This window comes from Acomys russatus, chromosome 22 (genome assembly GCF_903995435.1).
Source record: "Acomys russatus chromosome 22, mAcoRus1.1, whole genome shotgun sequence".
Taxonomy (NCBI): domain Eukaryota; kingdom Metazoa; phylum Chordata; class Mammalia; order Rodentia; family Muridae; genus Acomys; species Acomys russatus.
In genome coordinates, this window is record NC_067158.1 from 11,911,701 (window position 1) to 11,931,737 (window position 20,037).

Genomic DNA, 20,037 nt, shown 5'->3' on the forward strand with positions numbered 1-20,037 from the left:
TTTTCAAGACAGGGTTTCTCTGTGTGTGTAGCCTTGGCTGTCGTAGACTCGCTTTGTAGACCAGGCTGGCCTCGAACTCACAGAGATCCGCCTGCCTCTGCCTCCCCAGTGCTGGGATTAAAGGCGTGCGCCACCATGCCTGGCCTAGAATTACATTTCTACAAACACATTGTATTTAAGTTTTAAATCACCACTTCTGTGCATTTGCTACAGGCTATATAGCCTTGGAGGACATTTTGAAATAGTGTTATTTTACAGACAGAAACCCAAGCAAATGAAACAGAAGAAGCCAATGGCAGGAGTCAGCCGTCTGTGACAGCCTCAGGCAGTGGTGAGTTGTCCTGTCCTTGCCGTGGGTCCATCAGCTGCTAAGCAGGCACCTTGAAGGGGCGTGTGCAAAGGTTCTGTGAACAGGAGGCCTCCGCTGCATTCGGAGCCTCTTTTTTTGCATCCCTCGGTCCCGAGTCACAGAATGCTGAAGTGTTGGGGTTCTGGGGCCACAGAGATGCCCCCTATACCATACTAGAGAGGGAACCACTTCGAACTCCCATCCAAAGAGCTTTGTGGACCCCTGCTGTGCCCAATGCAAGGGGCATTTGAGGCCTGCTTCCTCTTGCTGTAACCTTAGACCTCTGCCTCCTCCAACCCTGACCCACTCGCTCCGTCTCTATTCTGAAAAGTCACCCAGCTGTCAGTCCTCGCTGCTAAAGCTGGAGATAGCAACTAACAACGCACTAGGCCTCCTTTAATAAACTGTCTTTTTTTTTTTTTTTTTTTTTTGATACTTTTGCCAATATTTATAAAATTCAATCATTAAATTCCAATTTGGTTTAGTTTATAATCAGGGAACGCATTTCTCGCTGTTTAAATTGGTTTGACTTAATAATCCTATGGCGGTTTACTTCTGATCTTAGCACGTATATTAATATGGTGAAGCACGCTTGTGCTCCACGGTGTCCCACTGACGGCCTGCTCCACCCCTTACTGAGTTAGTGACTTTAGAGTTTCAGATGGTGTCTGCGAATGCCCTTGGGCACTGTGGTAAGTTTTGTGTCCTGTGTTTGTAAACTGTCACTGGATGCACAAATTGTGTCCCTCCCCAGTCCCTGCTGGTGTTGGCCGCCCTGAACGTGATCATGTGCTGAGAGCCAGAGCTGCTGCAAGCTCATGGGCACAATGCCCTGCCACAAATGGAATTAAACTGCACGCCTAAAATGTGTTTTATGTGTATATGTGTATGAGTGAATGTATGCATGTGCACCGTGTGCATGCAGTACCAGCAGAGGCCAGAAGAGGGCGTCAGATCCCCTGAAACTGGAGCTACAAGTGACTGTGAGCCTCCATGTGGGTGCTGGGAAACCAACTCCAGTCTTCTCTCCAAGATCAGCCAATGCACTGAGCCTCTGAGCATCTCTCCAGCCCTGGGACTTGTGGTTGTTGTTGTCGTTGTCGTTGTCGTCGTCGCTGCTGCTGCTGTTTTTTCAGGGTGGTGTTGTAGCTTACTTTTTATTCAGACAAACAATCTGTCATTCACCTGAAGTGTTCACTCATGTCCATTCTAAACAATCACTGAGAGGCTATTGACTGACTCTTCAATAACATTTTAGTGGGCACAGGAGTGATAACCCCTGATAATCCAAATTTTGCACCCATCTTTGACTTCTGAAACGGAGCCCCTAGGGAACTGTTGTCCAATGGAATTCTTAGTGGTAGCACAAATGAGTGCAGATTCTGTGTGGGGAGTGAGAGCTGTGAGAAGCCATTTGGATTGCAATCACCCATTGAGAGACAGCCGCTCTCCTGAGGTGGCTGGCATCCCAAGGCATGGCTAAGCAGAGGCCCTCACACTGGGGCTTCTAGCAGGAAAAGCAGGAGGCAATTTAAAGGTTGCTGCAGCATTGCAGTGGAAGGACAGGGCTTTTTATAACCTTAGTTTATTATTCGTCTGGACCTCAGGTCTCACCACTTGGGAGCAGAAGTATGTTCAGAGCTCTGATCAATTGCTTGGTGTGGCATGCCGTGGTTTCCTCTGTTACTAGAGTAGAAGACAGACTGTTTTGTATGTGTACCTTATACGTTGCTTTGTATGTATGTCTTCTACATTAGTGTGTGTGTGTGTGTGTGTGTGTGTTGTTCATTGTTTTATATGACAGCCTTCTTATGTTCCTTCAATATTTCTATGGCATAGTGGTTCTGTGAATTTTTCAGACTATATGAAAGCTGAGAACAATTTTTTAAAAACCACAAGGTATACACAGACCAACACTATTCAGCCTTGTTCAAGGGTAAGCTGTAGTTTAATTGTCCTCCATTTTGCTGTTAAACTCCTATTGATTTGGATGTGTTTGGGCAAAATTTGATCTTTAAAAAGTTAGCTCTCATACATATGCCTCTCTCTGAATTTCAATATGGGTACATTTAAGTCACAATAAAAAGCTTGGCCCTTCCTTCCTGTTCTTATGACAGCTTCCAGTCCTCTCCCCTCCCCGCCCCCCCTACACACACACACACACACACACACACACACACACACGCGCGCGCGCGCGCGCGCGCGCGCACACACCAGTGTTGGGCAGGGTTTTTCTGAAAGACAATGGAGAGTTTTGCATTATGAATTTGCCATGAGCCCATGGGGCCGAGGGAATGGAATGTGGTAGTTTGGGTGAGAACGGCCCTCACAGGCTCATATATTTGAATAGTTCTATCTGAACATATAATGCTCATTTTGTGTCTTTGCTCCCCTAGATTTGAAGCTAAACAAAAGCAAAGTGTATTTAGTCAGGGTTCTCTAGAGTAACAGAACTTGCAGACTGAACATACTTATAATAAAGGGGATGTATTAGGGTGGCTTACTGGCTGTGGCCCAGCTAGTCCAACAATGGCTGTCTACCAACGAAAGGGGCAAGAATCCAGTAGCTGTTCAGTCCATGAGGCTGGATGTCTGAGCTGGTCTTCAGTACACACCAGAATCCCAGAGAAGTCTGCTCTAACACCAGGGAAGGAAAGGACTCGCCAGTGAGAGCCAGAGCAAGGCAGCAATGAGCCGGAGAGCTTCCTCCTTGCATGCCCCTCATAAAGGCTTCCAGCGGAAGGTGAAGCCAAGATTAAAGGTGGATCTTTCCCTCACAAAAGATCTGGATTAAAGGTGGATCTAGATTAGGATTAGAAGTAGGGCTTCCCACTTCAAATGATTTAATTTGTTAAAATCCCTCACAGGTGTGCCCAGCCATTTGGGTTTTTGTTAATTCCTGATGTAGTCAAGTTGACAACAACCAAGTAGGCAGCGGAATTTAACAGAGTGTTCTGGGGCTGGAGAGATGGCTCAGAGGTTAAGGGCACAGACTGCTCCTCCAGAGGTCCTGAGTTCAATTCCCAGCAACCACATGGTGGCTCCCAACCATCTGTAATGTGATCTGATGCCCTCTTCTGGCCTGCAGGTGTACATGCAGGCAGAGCACTGTATTCATAATAAATAAATATTTAAAAAACAAAACAAAAAACAGTGCATTCTCTATTACAGGCACATGGTACTTATTGTTCAGCGTATGAATGGATGAGTCTGAAAATGTAGTCCCTGTGTACAAAATGTGCTCACATATAATTTCTTTCCATGCTCTCTTCTCTCTTACAGATTCTAGTAGCCTGTGGATCCTCTGGGATATGACTCAGTCATATGAAAGACTAATAGAACTTAAAAATAGTTACTATGAGCTACTTACCAGAAAGCTTGAAAAGGTGGAAAATAAAGCTAGTGGAGTGCAGAGAGAACAGACAGAAATTAAAAAAATAAAGCCCTGGCAACAGCACAAAGAAATGGAATGGGACGAGTTCTGCACTTTGAGGCATGATACTTTAGTTGGTTTTTTTATTTGTATTTGTATTTTTTTTTTGTTTTATATTTATATGCAACTGCCTATATGTATGTCTGTATGCCACATGCATCCAAGGCCCCAGAGGCCAGGAGAGGGTGTCAGATTGCCTAGACCCAGAGTTACAGGTGACTGTGAGCTACCATATGGGTGCTGGCAATTCAAACCAGGTCCTCACAAGAGCACGGAGCCATGTCCCCAGCCTCCACGACAGTTGAGTTTGGAAGAAACACTTGACCCCATCATACTGTGTTACAGATAGGTAGTGGGATCTTTCCATTGCTGGCTTATGGTATAGTATTCTAGGGGAAGAATGTTTTTGGGGGGTTTTGGAGTGTGGAATTGGTGGGGAAAGTGTAACCACCTCATTTGGGTATGATGAGTATTTTAAATAAGTAAATTCATGGTCTTCACAATGGGAATCCGAGTGGCTGTGCTGAGTCCTGTTACTCACTTAGCAGTGACAGCTTGTGATCATTTTCATGTTTTCCGGTTACAATTAATGCTGCATGGGGACTTCGTTTTCTGAATTTCCAAATATTTTGAAAACACCATCCATATGCAATTACTTTTCAAAGCATAGAAATCTTCTTTAAAGCTTGGATCAATAATACATCTTACTTGATGTAAAGAGAGCTTAATGTCCCTGCATTGCCAGGGACCCAGCAGAGGCAGTCACCAATGACAAGCCTCCGCTGATGAGCTAGACCCCATCTGTACTTTTGTTAACATAAATGAAATAAAAGGGAACTAGAGATCATTGGTCTGTTTATTCTGCATGTCTCCTTCATTCACTGATAAAATTCAGATTTCTATATTAAAGAACAACTCATTATTATTAATGATCAGATTATGTATTGTTCACAAAAGACTGTCAAGTTTCTAATGTAATAAATAATATTGAGACATAATCAAAGTGTTATGAAGAGAGAGAGAGAGATAACAGACACCAGAGCCCTTCTTCTGGTCTTGGTTATGGCTACAGACAGCCCCTCCTGTGTGAGCATCTGGAGGTGATCCTCTGTGATGTGAATCATTTTGGGGCACATCTGGCATATGTAATAGTGATATTTTATTTCAAGTCAATTTATTCAATTGTTCAGAAGAGTAATAAACCAAGAAGATTATTGGGTGGGCGCAGTAGTGCATGCCCGTAATCCCAGCACTCAAGGAGTCAGAGGCAGGTGGAGCTCTGTGAGTTTGAGGCCAGCCTGGTCTGCAAAGTGAGTCTAGGACAGCCAAGACTACACACACACACACACACACACACACACACACACACATACACACACAAAACAAAACATCCCTGTCTTAAGAAAAAATAAAAAGAAGATTATTTGTTAGTATAATGAAAGCACAATGACTGTTTTTCCTAAAATCGAGCTGTGATGTGTTTTAATGCTTTTCCTAAAAATGAGCTGTAATGTGTTTTAACACTTCAGGTTCCCCTTAAGGCAAGATGAGAAGCAAGAAGATGCTGAGCCTACATCCCAGCAAAAGGAGTTTGCTGAGTTAAAAGGGGGAAAGGAGCGATATGATGAGAATGCAGAAAGGACTCTACATCCGGAAATCAGGGCAGTGATTACAGAAGTAACGGCCGTGGAGGATGATTTGAGACAGGTAAATCAGCTGTGAGTAAAGTTTCCTATTCCTAAGCGCTTAATAGATATTATCTGAATCACGTCAATTTTGTATGTGCTTTCAGATAAGTGCATGTGACTAACAGAAAGTGATCAGAACACAGAAGGCATTACTTGCCAATTCACAACATGAAAATAAGAAAGTGCAAGTACACAAACTTGCGACAGGCACCTCATCACTTGCAGTATAATTTTTGGGACACTCTGGTTGATCGGCACCTTTGTTGGCACATGTTGTTACACCATACACTCTTCTGTTTTTGTTTTTGTTTTTTTGTTTTGTTTTGTTTTTCAAGACAGGGTTTCTCTGTGTAGCCTTGGCTGTCCTAGACTCGCTTTGTAGACCAGGCTGGCCTCGAACTCACAGCGATCCACCTGCCTCTGCCTCCCAAGTGCTGGGATCAAAGGCGTGCACCACCACGCTGGGCAAAGTGCCAACGTCTTAAAAGATAGGGTTGGGCAAATCACCTTTGCAATAAGCAAAGCACACGTGGGCTAAGGTGCTCGAGGCACTTCCCAATGTGTACTTGTGTCATGGAAAAGGCAGAGGATTTGAGCTGTAGGTTTCTGCATATGACGTACACATCTGAAGAGAGGGCGTGGCAAGGTTGGATTGAGTAGATCTTTGCTCCTGATGCATAACCAAAGCTGGCCTTGAATTCCTGATCATCCCGCTTCCATTTCCCAAGTTACAGTAATGTTCTTAACTTAACTCTGTCATGACATTCACAGTAAGCTAATGCAAAGAAAATGCCTTCCATGTTTTCCTTAGAAATCTGCTATGGACAGACAGGCGAGTCTCTAGTTTGGGATGGTGACTTGTCCTTATTAGTGTGTGATTATGGAGATTTATGTGCAAATTTAATACTTCAAACACTATGTAAGGAGAAAAACACAGCCAACCGAGTCCTGTCTTCCAAGACCATTGCCTCCTTTAAGGAGACTGCAATCCTGTTTGAATGTGCACAGCCATTGAAAGCCGTAATAGCCTGTAATATATCATAGGTATTCTTCCATTGTCACATCCTCAGCCATAGATCTAGGTATCTTATTTTATTAATTTCAAGATCTCACTTACAGAAATACCAATACAGTTTTATTCAAAATGTGTTTTATATTATTTTTTAAATATAATGTTTTTATTCTTAAAGAATGTCATACATGCATAACATGCGTTTTGACCCTATTTCCCGCCCCCTGTGTCTACCCCTAACCTCGCATTCCATCCGACTTCACATCCTCCTTTTTAAAAAATAACTCCCCAAGTGCATTTATGCTGCCCACACACTCAAGGATGGGGGGCCATTCACTGGAGTTGGCTTTCTCCCCTCCACTGCCCTCCTCCTGGCCCCCTGTTTGATGCAGTTTCTAAAACAGCAAGAAAGCAACTCTGCCCGCGCCAGCGTCACTACCCGCCAGGTTCTGCTTCAGTGCCAAACCATTCCCAACCTAGAGGCTATTGACTACGATGACCCCTCCTCTTCATAGAACAAAAAGGGGGCGACAGAAGGCTGGGGAGCCCTGAGACCCGAGGAGCCCGCCTGGAGCAAGAGTGAGTTTGAGATGTGTCCAAAGCCCCAAAATCTCATCTTGAGACCAGCAAGAATAGGACTGCTCACTCCCTGCCCTGAGCCTGTATGTCCTGGCACAAGTAGCCTTGAGGTCCTCACTTCTACCACCAGGCCAGGAAACAGGTTAAACTAACTCTCTCCTTATAAGGTCATGTCCAGCAAGCACCTGGAATTCCTCTTCATGCAAATAAGGCGTTCCCAGCACCTTGCCCCGCCCCACCACCACCACGCCCAGCCAATGATGTACACTCACCCCGAAAGCCTCTACCCACTCCCCAAAGGTTTAAATAGCCTTTGTTCCCACTGACTAAACAACCTGTCTCACGGAAGCTGTTTCTCAAAGAACCAACTCTTAATTTCATTGCTTCTTTGAACTGTTTGTTTCTATTTATTTAATTTCTTCCTTGATTTTGATTATCATCTTCCACCTACTGTTTTGGCTTTGGTTTGTTGTTGTTTTTTCCAAACCTTAAGATGTATTATTAGGTTATTAGAGATCTCTCAAATTTTGTTTGTTTGTTTTACAAGACAGGGTTTCTTTGTGTAACGTCCCTGGCTGTCCTGGACTTACTTTGTAGACCAGGCTGGCCTCGAACTCACAGCGATCCACCTGCCTCTGCCTCCCAAGTGCTGGGATTAAAGGCATGCGCCACCATGCCAGGCAGGACTGTCTTCTTGCGTCTTATAGATTTTGGTATAACTTGTTTTCATTTTCACTCAATCTAAGTTTTTAAATTTTTTTCTTCTTGATTTCTTCCTTGACTCAATTATCATTCAAAAGTATGTTCTATGATTTCCCCATGCATCTGTGGGGGGGGGTTCCTTTTTTTTTTTTTTTTTTTTTTTTTTTTTTTTTTTTGGTGGCGGGGTAGGGGGATGAGGGGGGCAGAGACTTGGTTTCTCTGTGTAGCCCTGGCTGTCCTGGGGCTCACTTTGTAGTCCAGGCTGGCCTCGAACTCAGAGAGCTGCCTCTGCCCCCTGAGTTGTTTACCTTCTACAGTTTCTCTTGCTGTTGATATCTAGCTTTATTCCATTGTGATTGGGTAGGATGAAAAATATTGTATCAGTTTTCCTGTAACTGTTGAAACTTGTGTCCTAACATGAGGTCAGTTTTGGAGGAGGCTCCATGAACTATTGAGAAGAATGTGTACTGCTCGGTGATTGGGTGGAATGCTCGATAGATGTGTACTGCTCGGTGATTGGGTGGAATGTTCAATAGATGTGTACTGCTCGGTGATTGGGTGGAATGCTCGATAGATGTGTACTGCTCGGTGATTGGGTGGAATGCTCGATAGATGTGTACTGCTCGGTGATTGGGTGGAATGCTCGATAGATGTGTACTGCTCGGTGATTGGGTGGAATGCTCGATAGATGTGTACTGCTCGGTGATTGGGTGGAATGTTCAATAGATGTCCTTTAGGTCCATTTGGTTTACAATGTCATTTCACTCCAGTGTTTGCTTAGTGTTTGTCCAAATAACCCGTCAATTGATGACAATGAGGTATTGAGCCGCCCACTGTCTTGTGTATCGGGGCTAGTTTCAGTTTTAGATCTGAAGGGCTTGTCTTTTGTGTGTATGTGGTAAGAATTGATATCCTCCTGGTGAATTGTTCCTTTACTGATTATACAGTGACCATCTTTATGTCTTCTGACTAGTTTTGGTGTGCCGTCTACTTGGTCATATACTAGAACAGCTATGCCTGCTTGTTTCTATTTGCTAGAATATCTTTAAGCATCCTCCTTTTACTCTAAAATGGTATCTGCTGTTGATAGTAAGGTGTACTTCTTGAAGAAGCCTGTTTCCTAATCCAATCTACTATATGTCTGTGCCTTTTCTTTCTTTCTTTCTTTCTTTCTTTCTTTCTTTCTTTCCCCCCTTTGGTTTTTCAAGACAGGGTTTCTCTGTGTACCCTTGACTGTCCTAGACTTGTTTTGTAGACCAGGATGGCCTCAAACTCACAGTGATCTGCCTGCCTCTGCCTCCTGAGTGCTGGGATTAAAGGCATTTGCCACCACCGCCCGGCATGTTTGTGTCTTTTTATTGGAAAATTGAGACTACTAATATTTAATGTTAAACTGATCTGGAGAAATGGCTCAGCAGTTAAGTGTGAGTATTGCTTTTTGCAGAGTACCCAAGTTCAGGTTTCAAAACCTACACCAGGCAGCTTATAACCACCTTCCCACCTGTCATTCCAGCTACAGAAAATACAAAGCATCTGGCTTCCATGGGTACCTGACATGTGTGCACAACCACACACACACACACACACACACACACGCACGCACACACACACACCGGGGCGGGGATGGAGGGCGGGGCGGGAGAGACAGTTTCTCTGTGTAACGTTGGCTGTTCTGGACTCACTTTGTAGACCAGGCTGGCCTCGAACGACAGACAAATGCCACCACGTCTGGCTGAATTATTATTAAAATATGTGAATTAATTACTGTCTAGGGTAGTTTCTGTGATGTTTTCTTAGTCCTTTTGTTGTTACCCATTCAGGTGTTATTTATTTGTTCCCTGTTAGCTCTTGGGGATGTTTATCCTTCTCTTTGGACTGAAGTGTTTCTCCCAGCATCCTCTGTAGATCTCTCCTAGGACTCAGAGGTTCCTCTCGTCTCTTTTTAACATGGAAACATGTTTATTTTTCCTCCACTTTTAATGGATAATTTTGCTGGGTATAATAATCTGGGTTGGTGGTTTGGGCCTTTCAGAACTTAAAATGTGTCTTTCCAAACACTTCTGGCTTTAAATTTTTCTATCAAATAATCATCTTTCATTCTGGTGGGCCTGCCTTCATAATAAATTTCTTGACTCTTCATTTTTGTAGCTTTCAGTACCCTCCCTTTATCCTGTGTCTTTAATATTTTAACCATAATATGTCATGGAGAATTTTTTTTCTGATCCTGTCTATTTGGTATTCTGAAAGTCTCTTACACCTGGGTGAGCAACTCTTTCTCTAGGATTGAGAAATTTTCTATAACTTTTTTGAAAATATTCTCTACATCTTCACCATGGTATGCTTTTTCCTTTATGCCCATTATTATAATGTTGGGTCCTTTTACCATGTCCCAAATTTCTCTCATCTTTGATTCTTTTTTAACTTCTCATTGACCTTTACTGAGTCATCCAATTCCTCTACTTTGTCTTCTAGTCCTGGCACTATTGATTTCTACATGATTCAGTCTGTTAGTGAGATTGCCCATTGATTTTTTTTTTTAATTCATTTTCATTTCTAGAACATTTAAGCTTAGATTTTTTTCATCAATTCTCTTTATGAGTTAATTTTCATATCTTGAATTGAGTTCAGCAGTTCATTAAGGCCTTTTTTCTTATGATAGGAGTGTATTCCTACCCTCTGTGAGTTGTTTGAACACTTGTAATAATTCTCTTGAATTCTTTGTCTGCAAGATCTATCAAGTCATTTTCATTGGAGTTCATTACATGAAATTATCAGTTAGTGGGAACACATTGTGGTAGCCTCTGTGTTCCTTGTATCTCTACACTGGAACTTGCACGTCTGAAGTAGTTTGTTGGTTGAATGTCTTTCTTCATCTAAATCACCTTTACTCCTTCAGTGTAAGCGTGCAAAGTGTTCAGGAGAGGGTTAAGTTGTAAAAGGATGGTGACATTTTCTCTTGTGGAACTCGTGTTGGGTACTGCAGTTTCCATTCCTAGTTATCTTTTAGAAATCTAGTGCTGTCTGCCTGAACAGACACCATCCAAGCATCAACACACTCCTGGCTGGTCCTCTCCTCCACAGACTCTGGTATAGCTCTACAAGCCCTGAGTCAACCTTGGTCTTACATAAAGGACCACTTTTGTTGGCCTAATGGCTGTGCAAGGTATCAGATTTCATTAGACTATAAAATATAATCAAAATAGTAATGCTAAGAGCAAATATTGGATACAGTTTCTCATGTGCCACAATGCATATGTGTACCACTTTTTGGGTACTCCCCAGTCCAATGGTCCTGACACTGCAGTGTGGTGAGCACTGTATTACTAATTCCATCGTATGGGTGAAGACACCAAGGTATGGAAAGTTGATTGACTCAAGTTCACATCACTCCTAAGTGACTGAGCTGGGATCCAGACCATCATGGCAGCTGTGAAAAATCCAGTCTCTCTTTTTATCTAATTTTGCTTTGTCTGATTTCTTTTTGTCTTATTGGTCTTAGCTTATTTAGTTTGATTTCTGTTTTTGTGAGAAGGTGTTTCTTGGTTTTTTGTTTTTGTCTGTTTTAAGGAGAGAGTAGGGTAGTGGGGAGAATCTGGAAGAAGAAAAACATAATCAAACTACATGAAAAAAAAGTTGTTCAATTTTAACAAGTTTAAAAAGAGAGATTATATACCTAAAAGGTGGCTACAAAGTAGGAAGATTACATTTAAATAGTTGCCCCAAAGTATAGTTAAAAAATACTATCTCTCAGATCATTTCTTAAAGCATCTAACTTTCACCTAAAATACCATGTTAATGTGTACCATCACAGGCATATCCCTGTGATCATTCATATATGCATAAATAAAATCAGCTTTTTAAATGATGGGTTTTGAGGTGTTCCAGGAAATTTAGATACACAAATCTCCACATGTTGCCAGTTCTGTCAACCATGTATCCAACAGGATGTGCTTCCAAGCACAGTAACCTCAGTCAACGTTTCTGTCGATGGCAGTCAGCATTATCGTAGGCATGGTGGGGATAGCCGTCCTGCTGTAGCAGCTCAGTTAACTCTGTGGCTGTAGACAACACCCAGGTGAAGGGGCACAGCCGTGTTATAACAGAATCCTGGCTTGAGGATGGGTAAAGGGCAGACTGAATAGCATTAACAACTTCATTTTCATTGCTCACTCTAGTTGCAGGGAGCCGAGGATCAACTCACACAGACAACCAAGAGTTCTCAGAAGACGCAAGGCATCCTGCAAAGGTATAAACAGAGCGGCACACAAAGTAACCATGAGTTTCCTAAAAAGAATAGAACTTCTCTCAGCTGTGGTAATGACTACCCCCTCCCGGAGGACAGGAAACCCCTTTAGCATTATGGTCATTGAAATGCATCGTTTCAGTCTTGGATGTGGGACAGTGAGACAGGCCATGGTCTGTGTGTGCAACGTGAAGTTTGGTGGTCCCAAGCCCTGCCCAAAAAATACATGTATAACTTATGACACTATTGAGTACATTTTCCATAAGACATGGCGGGGAAAAAAAAAATGAAAATTTCCGAACCACCTGCTTTTCAATTGTTAAAAATGAAATAGTTCTTTCGGATGTTAGCTCAGAAATTGTGACAATGGTTTTTTAAGTCTATATGTGTGAATCATTATCAAATACATTTCAGGCTTGAAGCTCGGCTTTCCAAGTTAAAAATTACACTGAAAGCGCAATCAGCAAAAATTGAGCAGATGCAGAATCGACTGCTAGGTGGTGGTTTGGTGAGTCTCGTTTCCTCTGCCATCCTCATAACCTTCCTCCCTATAAGGGGGTTGTAAGGGGGATAATCTAGGATATATAAAAAGTACCATTGATAAAGACATCTGCTGGGTCTGGGCACAGTGGCACACACCTTTAATCCCAGCACTCAGGAAGCCAAGCCAGATCAGCCAGGGCTACATCATGTTGCATACATGGTGTGTGTGTGTGTGTGTGTGTGTGTGTGTTTGTGTGTTGATAATGCTACTACTTTTTTTTTTAACCAGTAGTGGATATCCTCTCGATTTTATAGAAGTTCATTAAAATGATAAGATTAGGGACTTTGGTAGCAAGACTTAACTGAAAAAGGAGCTGGAGAGATGGCTCAGGGTCTGAGAGCATGCACTGTTCTTAGAGAGAACCAGACTCCTGTTTCCAGCACCTGTGTCAGCTGGCTCACAAGCACCAAGTCCAGCTACAGCGGAGCTGGTGGTCTCTCCTGACTTCTGTGAGCATCTGTACATGCATGACATACATACACACATGCACAAAAATTGAAAGAAATTATTTTTTAAAATTAAGGATTCACCGGGTATGATGGTGAACACCTTTATTTTTTTATTTTATTTTATGAATTTATTCAGATTACATCTCAATTGTTATCCCATCACTTGTATCCTCCTGTTCCTCCCTCCTTCCCGCTTTCACCCTATTCCCCTCCCCTAGGTCTATGACCAAGGGAGACCTCCTCCCCCACCATATGGTCATAGGCTATCAAGTCACATCTTGGAAGCCTGCTTGTTCTTTCTTTGAGTGCCACCAGGCCTCTCCACCAAGGGCACACCTTTAATCCAAGTACTCGGGAAGCAAGAGATAGGTGGATATCTGAGTTAAGGTTAGGCTGGTCTATATAACAAGTTTTAGGAGAGCCAGGGATACACAGAGAAGCCTTGCCTCAAAAAGAAAAAGAATTAAATGGGAGGGAGGGAGGAATGGGAGGATACAAGGGATGGATAACAATCTAGATGTAATATGAATAAATTAATAAAATATATTTTAAAAAAGAACAGAAAAAGAATTTACTAAACAAGACTCATAAAATGAATATTTTATGTTATATAATATGTTTTAATTATTAATACCTTTGGGCTGGAGAGATGGCTCAGAGGTTAAGAGCACTGACTGCTCCTCCAGAGGTCCTGAGTTCAATTCCCAGCAACCACATGGTAGCTCATAACCATCTCTAATGTAATCTGATGCCCTCTTCTTGCCTGCAGGTGTACATGCAGGCAGAACACTGTATACATAATAAATAAATGAATAAATAAGTATGAATACCTTTACTATATTATGATATATAATATCATGCTTTGTTAGACAGCAGTGTTTCCCCATTAGTTGATGGATGGGCATAGGGACTATCTGCACATCAAACCTATTGTGAGTAAAGTTGCTGTGTACAGCTGTCCATGTCACTGGGAAGGTCTAACTAGTCTATGAACGTCCCACAGTTATTTGGTCTAGAGTTCCAAATCCATTACCAGAAAACTCCAGCGAAGTTTTGAGAATGGATAACTTTTAAATTAAGTTCAATTTCTTTTCTCTTCTTTCTTTCTTTCTTCTTCTTCTTCGTGTGTGTGTGTGTGTGTGTGTGTGTGTGTGTGTGTGTGTGTGTGTGTTTGGAGAGGGATTTTTTTCTTTTTTTTTTCTTTCTTTTTTTTTTTTTTGTTTGTTTGTTTGTTTGTTTTTTCGAAACAGAGTCTCTCTGTATCAGCCTTGGCTGTCTTGGACTTGCTTTGTAGACCAGGCTGGCCTCAAACTCACAGCAATCCGCCTGCCTCTGCCTCCCGAGTGCTGGAATTAAAGGCGTGCGCCACCATGCCCAGCCCTTAAGCTCCATTTCTAATCAAGAATAGAAACTTGGGGCTAGAAAGGGGGCTCGGTAGTTGAAAACACTTGCTGCCCTTGCAGAGGACCCAGGTTCGGTTCCCAGCACCTTATACCCATTCTGGTGACTCCTGCTTCAGTAGGTAGGTCTGGCGCCCTCTATTGGCCTCTGCAGGCACCTGCACCCATGTGGCGAAACACACACACACAGGGGGAGGGGAGGAACAAATAATAAAAAATAATAAATTTCTTCAAAGACTAAAGATAAATATATAAGTAAATAAGAGCTGGTTTTATTTTGTTTTTTTTGTTTGTTTGTTTGTTTTTTCCAGACAGGGTTTCTCTGTGTGTTCCTAGCTTTGCTGGAACTCAACGTAGACCAGGCTGGTCTCGAACTCAGAGATCCACCTGCCTCTCCTTCTGGAGTGCTGGGGTTAAAGGCTTGCACCACCACCTGGCTAAGGAGTTTTGTTTTGTTTTTTTTAATATGATTCTAAATGTAATGTTACAAACTTATACAAATGCACATTGCTCACTAGCTTATAGGAAATGATTTTATAAAAAGAAGAATAAGACTCTTGACACTTTAAAATATTTTACAATCTCTTAAAGGTTGGAGATGAAACAAAGAATCTCATTGAGCAAACACAATCTCTAGAGTGTACTTTGGAAAAACAGATGAATAAAAATGAGGAATTGATGATAGAGCTGACTGGGTAAGATTTTAATATTTCAAATCTTTTAATTCATTAATTAGCTTCACTAATTTTTTTGTTATTTTGGTTTTTTTTTTTTCAGAATTTCATATATGAGTGCCATATTTACTTTATTTTCCCTCCCATATCCATCTCCCCTACCCCTCTCAAATTCATAGCTTATTGTGCTTTAATTTTTACTGTTACATATATGTGTGTGTATCTATAAATACAACCTACTGAGTTCACTCCGTATTGCTCCTATGCATGTATTTTAGGGATGACTTCTTGGTATTATATACGCTCATTGTAACCACTCTAGATTATTTTATGTGTAGGAGTGTTGTGCCAGCATGTGTGTCTGTGCACCACACACATGCCTGGTGCCCACCAGAAGAGGGTATCAGATCCCCTGGAACTAGGTTGCAGTTGCAGGTGGTTGGGAGCTGCAGTGTGGGGGCTGGGATCCTAACCCAGGTCCTCCTCAGCCACCTAGCTCAGTCGCTGTCCTGCACCAGAGCACATCTGTGCCAGGCTCTTTGGGTGCCCTTCTACAAGCTGCTCGTGGGTTCTTTGTCAAGGTTGTTCCTGGGGGAGCAACCACTATGACAGATAGAAGGGGTGGGGGATCTTGCCTAGACAGGTGTGTGATGACTTTGAAGCCGGAGTGGCCTTGGCAAGAGAAATGGCGTTATCATCTGTAAGAAACACAACTCATCAAACACACATGCCAACTGAGAATATGGAAGGATGGAAAAAATGCAACAAGCAAATGGAGGCTGAAAAACAATTAGGCGTCCCTAAAGGCACATCTGACCGAGTGGCATTTAAGACAAAATTTGAAGAGATAGTGAAGGCCCCTGCATGTTAACAAATGAAATGTTCTGTCAAGAATGTGTTACACTTGCTGGGAGTGGTGGCACACACCTTTAATCCCAGCACTCAGGGAGGCAGAGGCAGGCGGATCTCTGTGTTCAAGGCCAGCCTAGTCTACAAAGGAAGGCCTGGACACCCAGGGCTACACAGAGAGACCCTGTCTTGAAAAACCTAAAAAAAAGAAAGAAAGAAAGAAAAAAAGAATGTGTTACACTTGTAAATAGACATGCACTTGATGCCCAGACTCATGGTTTTAAATAATCCAAGACACTGTAATGCTAAGTTGAAGGACAGAGGAGAATGGCCTTAATAAACCCTACAGAATATCCCAGCTCTCCACTATGGGGTATACTTTGTAGAAGCCCACAGCGCATTCCCAATGATAAATAGCCTTTTAGGCCAAAAAGCAAATCTTAATAAGTATAAGAAAATCAAAATTATTTCTTGATTCTTTTGAATCATAATGGAATGAAACTTAAAATCAATAAAAAGAAAAATTACAGATCCTTGACAAGTACATAGGTTCTGAACACAACACAGCTGAATAAGCCCTGTCAATGGCGCTGCACTAACGCCCCGTCCTCCCTGGGGGCTTTTTGCATGCACTTCCTTTTCTTCTTGTGCATCAGAGCAGACAAGTACCAATGTGTATATTTAGATCTTGCAGTGACATCCATGTATTCTTTTCTGCTTCACCCTGGTGCTTAATCTATGAATTACAACTAATCCTTAGTAATTTGTCTGCGTTTCATGCTAAAATGGATAATAATAATTCTAAGATATCTAAATGTGGTCGTAATACTTATTCCTTATGTGATATGTCATCAAAATTTTCTTTATACTATTTACTTAAGATTATAATTTTACCCAAGAGCCATAAACCATTTAACAAGACCCCGATGGGAAGCCACTTTTTGAGTTGTTGGTCAGAGTTATCCAAGAGACTCCAAAAACAATAGAAGCCACTGATGTTGCCCTTAGCTACCTCCCAGAGGTCGGAGGTAAGTTCCTATTGTTGAAAGCACCAAGCACTTCAGACACAGGGCCCAGGGGCCGCTGAGCTGCAACCGGCCTGAACGCCTCCCCCTGGCTTTTATGGTACCAGAAGATCCTATGCAAGATTCCAAGGGTGAAAACAAGTGGAAGTTCTACCCAGCTGTGATGCCTATGAGCTACAACAACCAGCATGGCACAAGATCGGTAAGGGTGCAATTGTGGTATGCATACTTTGGAGGTAACCAACAGTTCTCCTAAGGCCCACTCAACAAAAGGGAAGCCATGCCTGTCACGGAAACCTAAGCAATCACACAGAGCTGGTGAAGTCATGGACCTTGGAGGAACACCCACAACCATCACTTTACTAAACCAGTGTCACACCTCTTAAAAGAAATGTCTCTTTGCAACAGACAGAGACAATCACTAAAAATAAAATAAAATAAAAACACACAAAACCCATAACTGATGAGGATACAAAGAACAAGTAATCTTGTGGTACCCAACCCCAGTGTTAGACAACTGATACATCATAACGCAGCGCCTGAACCTACGGCTCAGAGATCAGGGCAGAACGGCAGGGGTGGAAAGATTGTAAGAGACAGACAAACATGAAGCTTGCTGTGAGACTGTGCCTCCTACAACCATGAAGTCTCATCAACAAGTCTCTAAGCAAAACTTGAACAAGGATGACACCAATAGACACACTAAACATGGAAGGGGAAAGCTCAGAGGCCTTCAACTCCAGGAAAAAAAAAACTGCAGGCAGGGGCTGGGGAGATGGCTCAAAGGTTAAGGGCACTGACTACCCTTCCAAAAGTCATGAGTTCAACTCCCAGAAACCCGGTGGTGGCTCACAGCCATCTATGATGAGATCATGCGCCCTCTTCTGGCCTGCAGGTGTACATGCAGGCAGAGTGCTGTATACATAATAAACAAATCTTTTAAAAAAAAAATTGTAGGCAACTAAGAAATACTGAGAATAGAAGAAATACAATAGCATTATATGGACTGAGCAGGTTGTGTTATATGTTTAGAACTATATATGTGGCCAGGTGGTGGTAGCGCATACCTTTAATTCTTACACTCAGGAGGCAGAGTTAGGTGGATCTCAGTAAGTTCTGGGCCAGCCTGGTCTACAGAGTTAGTTCCAGGACAGCCAGGGCAATACAGAGAAACTCTGTTTCGAAACAACAACAAAGTGTGTGTGTGTGTGTGTGTGTGTGTGTGTGTGTGTGTGTGTGTGTGTGTGTGTGTGTGTAGCAACAATTTTAAAGACCATGAATTTGAGAAAGAGGGGTACATAGAAAGGGTGGGGGAGAAAAGGGGGAAATTGTGTTATTGTATTTTAACTTCAAAATATGAAAATTAAGATTATAATTTCAGGCTAGATAGACAGCTCAGCGGTTAAGAGCACTTGCTGCTCCTCTAAAGGACCCATGTTCAATTCCTAGCGCCCACATGGTGGCTCCCAGGCATCTGTAACTCCAGTCCTGAAGATTTGACACCTTCTTTTGGCCTCCGAGAACACGAAGCAGGCATGTGGGACACAGACACACATGCAGGCAAAACTCTCATGCACACGAAATTGTATTTAAAGGTTATAATTTCATTAGAATACATTCAATTCATTTTAGGTTGAGACAATGAGACCTTCATACTTTATAGTTTTGTTCCTCTTGTATGATATTGCATACTATACTTAAAATTTTAAATATTGACTCTGAAAACATTCACACGCCAAGTCTGTACATTTTTACAGATTTAAGAAACTCTTTGAGGAGACCAAAAAGAAGCTAAATAAACATGAAAGCAGAGATCTTAGCAATCCTGGAGATTTAAAAACCAACCAGTTTGATATGCATACTCCAATTAACACACTAAGGCGTGAGGTAAGTTGAGTAATCTGTAGAGCCAATATTTCTTGCTTTGGGAAAATATAGCTATGTGTTCATTGGTCAGTAAAGCGAAGATTAACAAAAAAGAAACCAAAAACCTTCACTGTCTTGATATTAATGAAAATGCGTTATGCTGATTCTCTTTACATCTTCATCTTATTTTTTAGATGTATTTATTTTACTTTATGTGTATGAGTGTTTTGCCTGCATCGTGTCTGTGCACCATGTGCAAGCCTGTGAACCACACGTATGCCTAATGCCCTCAGAACAGGGCATGGGATCCCGTGGACCTGTCGTTACAAATGGTTGTGAGCTGCCCTGTGGATGTTTGGTACCAAACTCGGGCCTCTGGGAGAGCACCAAGGACTCTGACCCACTGAGCCCCTTCTCTAGCTCCTCTTAACGCTGGCAGATAACTCCACAACAAACACCGCACCATCGCCATGTCCAAATCGTGAGCACTGTGTTGGGTCTACTCACTAACAGCGCCATCTGGATGTAGTCGAGAGACCGCGAAAGCCAGTCAGTGGAAGTATACGCTGCAATTCAGTAACCTAGAGTGTATTCACACATACGCAAATATCATGTCAATTTTTGAGGTTTGTTTATTTGTTTGTTTCTTGGGAGGGTTGGGGGGGTTGTTTGTTTGTTTGCTTGTTTTTGAGGCAGGGTCTCTCTGTGTAGCCTTGACTATCCTGGACTCGCCTCGAATTCACAGAGATCCACCTGCCTCTGCCTCCCAAGGGCTGGGATCAAAGGCGTGCGCCACCACCGCCCAGCAATTTTCGAGTATTTTCATCATCTAAATCTGTCCTAAACCTCTTAGTGATAGCTCTTTCATTCTGAGATGTAAGAACCAGGTACGCTTAACGGCTGGCAAGATGTCTGTCTGAACAGTTTGTTTGGAGAGACTCTCAGTCTGCGTTTTCGCTGCTTCTGAGTCTGGCTCCTGCTCCTGAGTATAATTCTTCCCTGGTTCAGCCTGTTCTGAAACCTCTAAGTACTTCATCTCCTGGTGTCCCGGTATACGGATAAGCCATATGCTTTATTAATACGCTCACCAATCGTTGGGCCTCTGGGTTGGTCTTTGAACTTTGATGGCAAATGCTGCTCTGGCAGCGCAGGCCCAAGCTCTGCGCGAAGCAGCCTCTATTTCTCCTGGCTGGTTTTTGAGCAGTGGCGGGGCTGAGTCACACG

General features: G+C 42.5%; 1 protein-coding gene across 1 annotated transcript in view; it reads left to right on the top strand.

Annotated features, from left to right (window-relative positions):
• LOC127205517 (ankyrin repeat domain-containing protein 36C-like) overlaps positions 1-20,037 on the top strand; it is a 105,144-nt gene that overhangs the window by 78,095 nt on the left and 7,012 nt on the right. Inside the window, exons 23-25 of the mRNA XM_051164711.1 lie at positions 259-331; positions 3,632-3,842; positions 5,312-5,489. Of these exons, the coding sequence (XP_051020668.1) occupies positions 259-331; positions 3,632-3,842; positions 5,312-5,489 (462 nt within the window). The remainder of the gene's footprint in view (positions 1-258; positions 332-3,631; positions 3,843-5,311; positions 5,490-20,037) is intronic.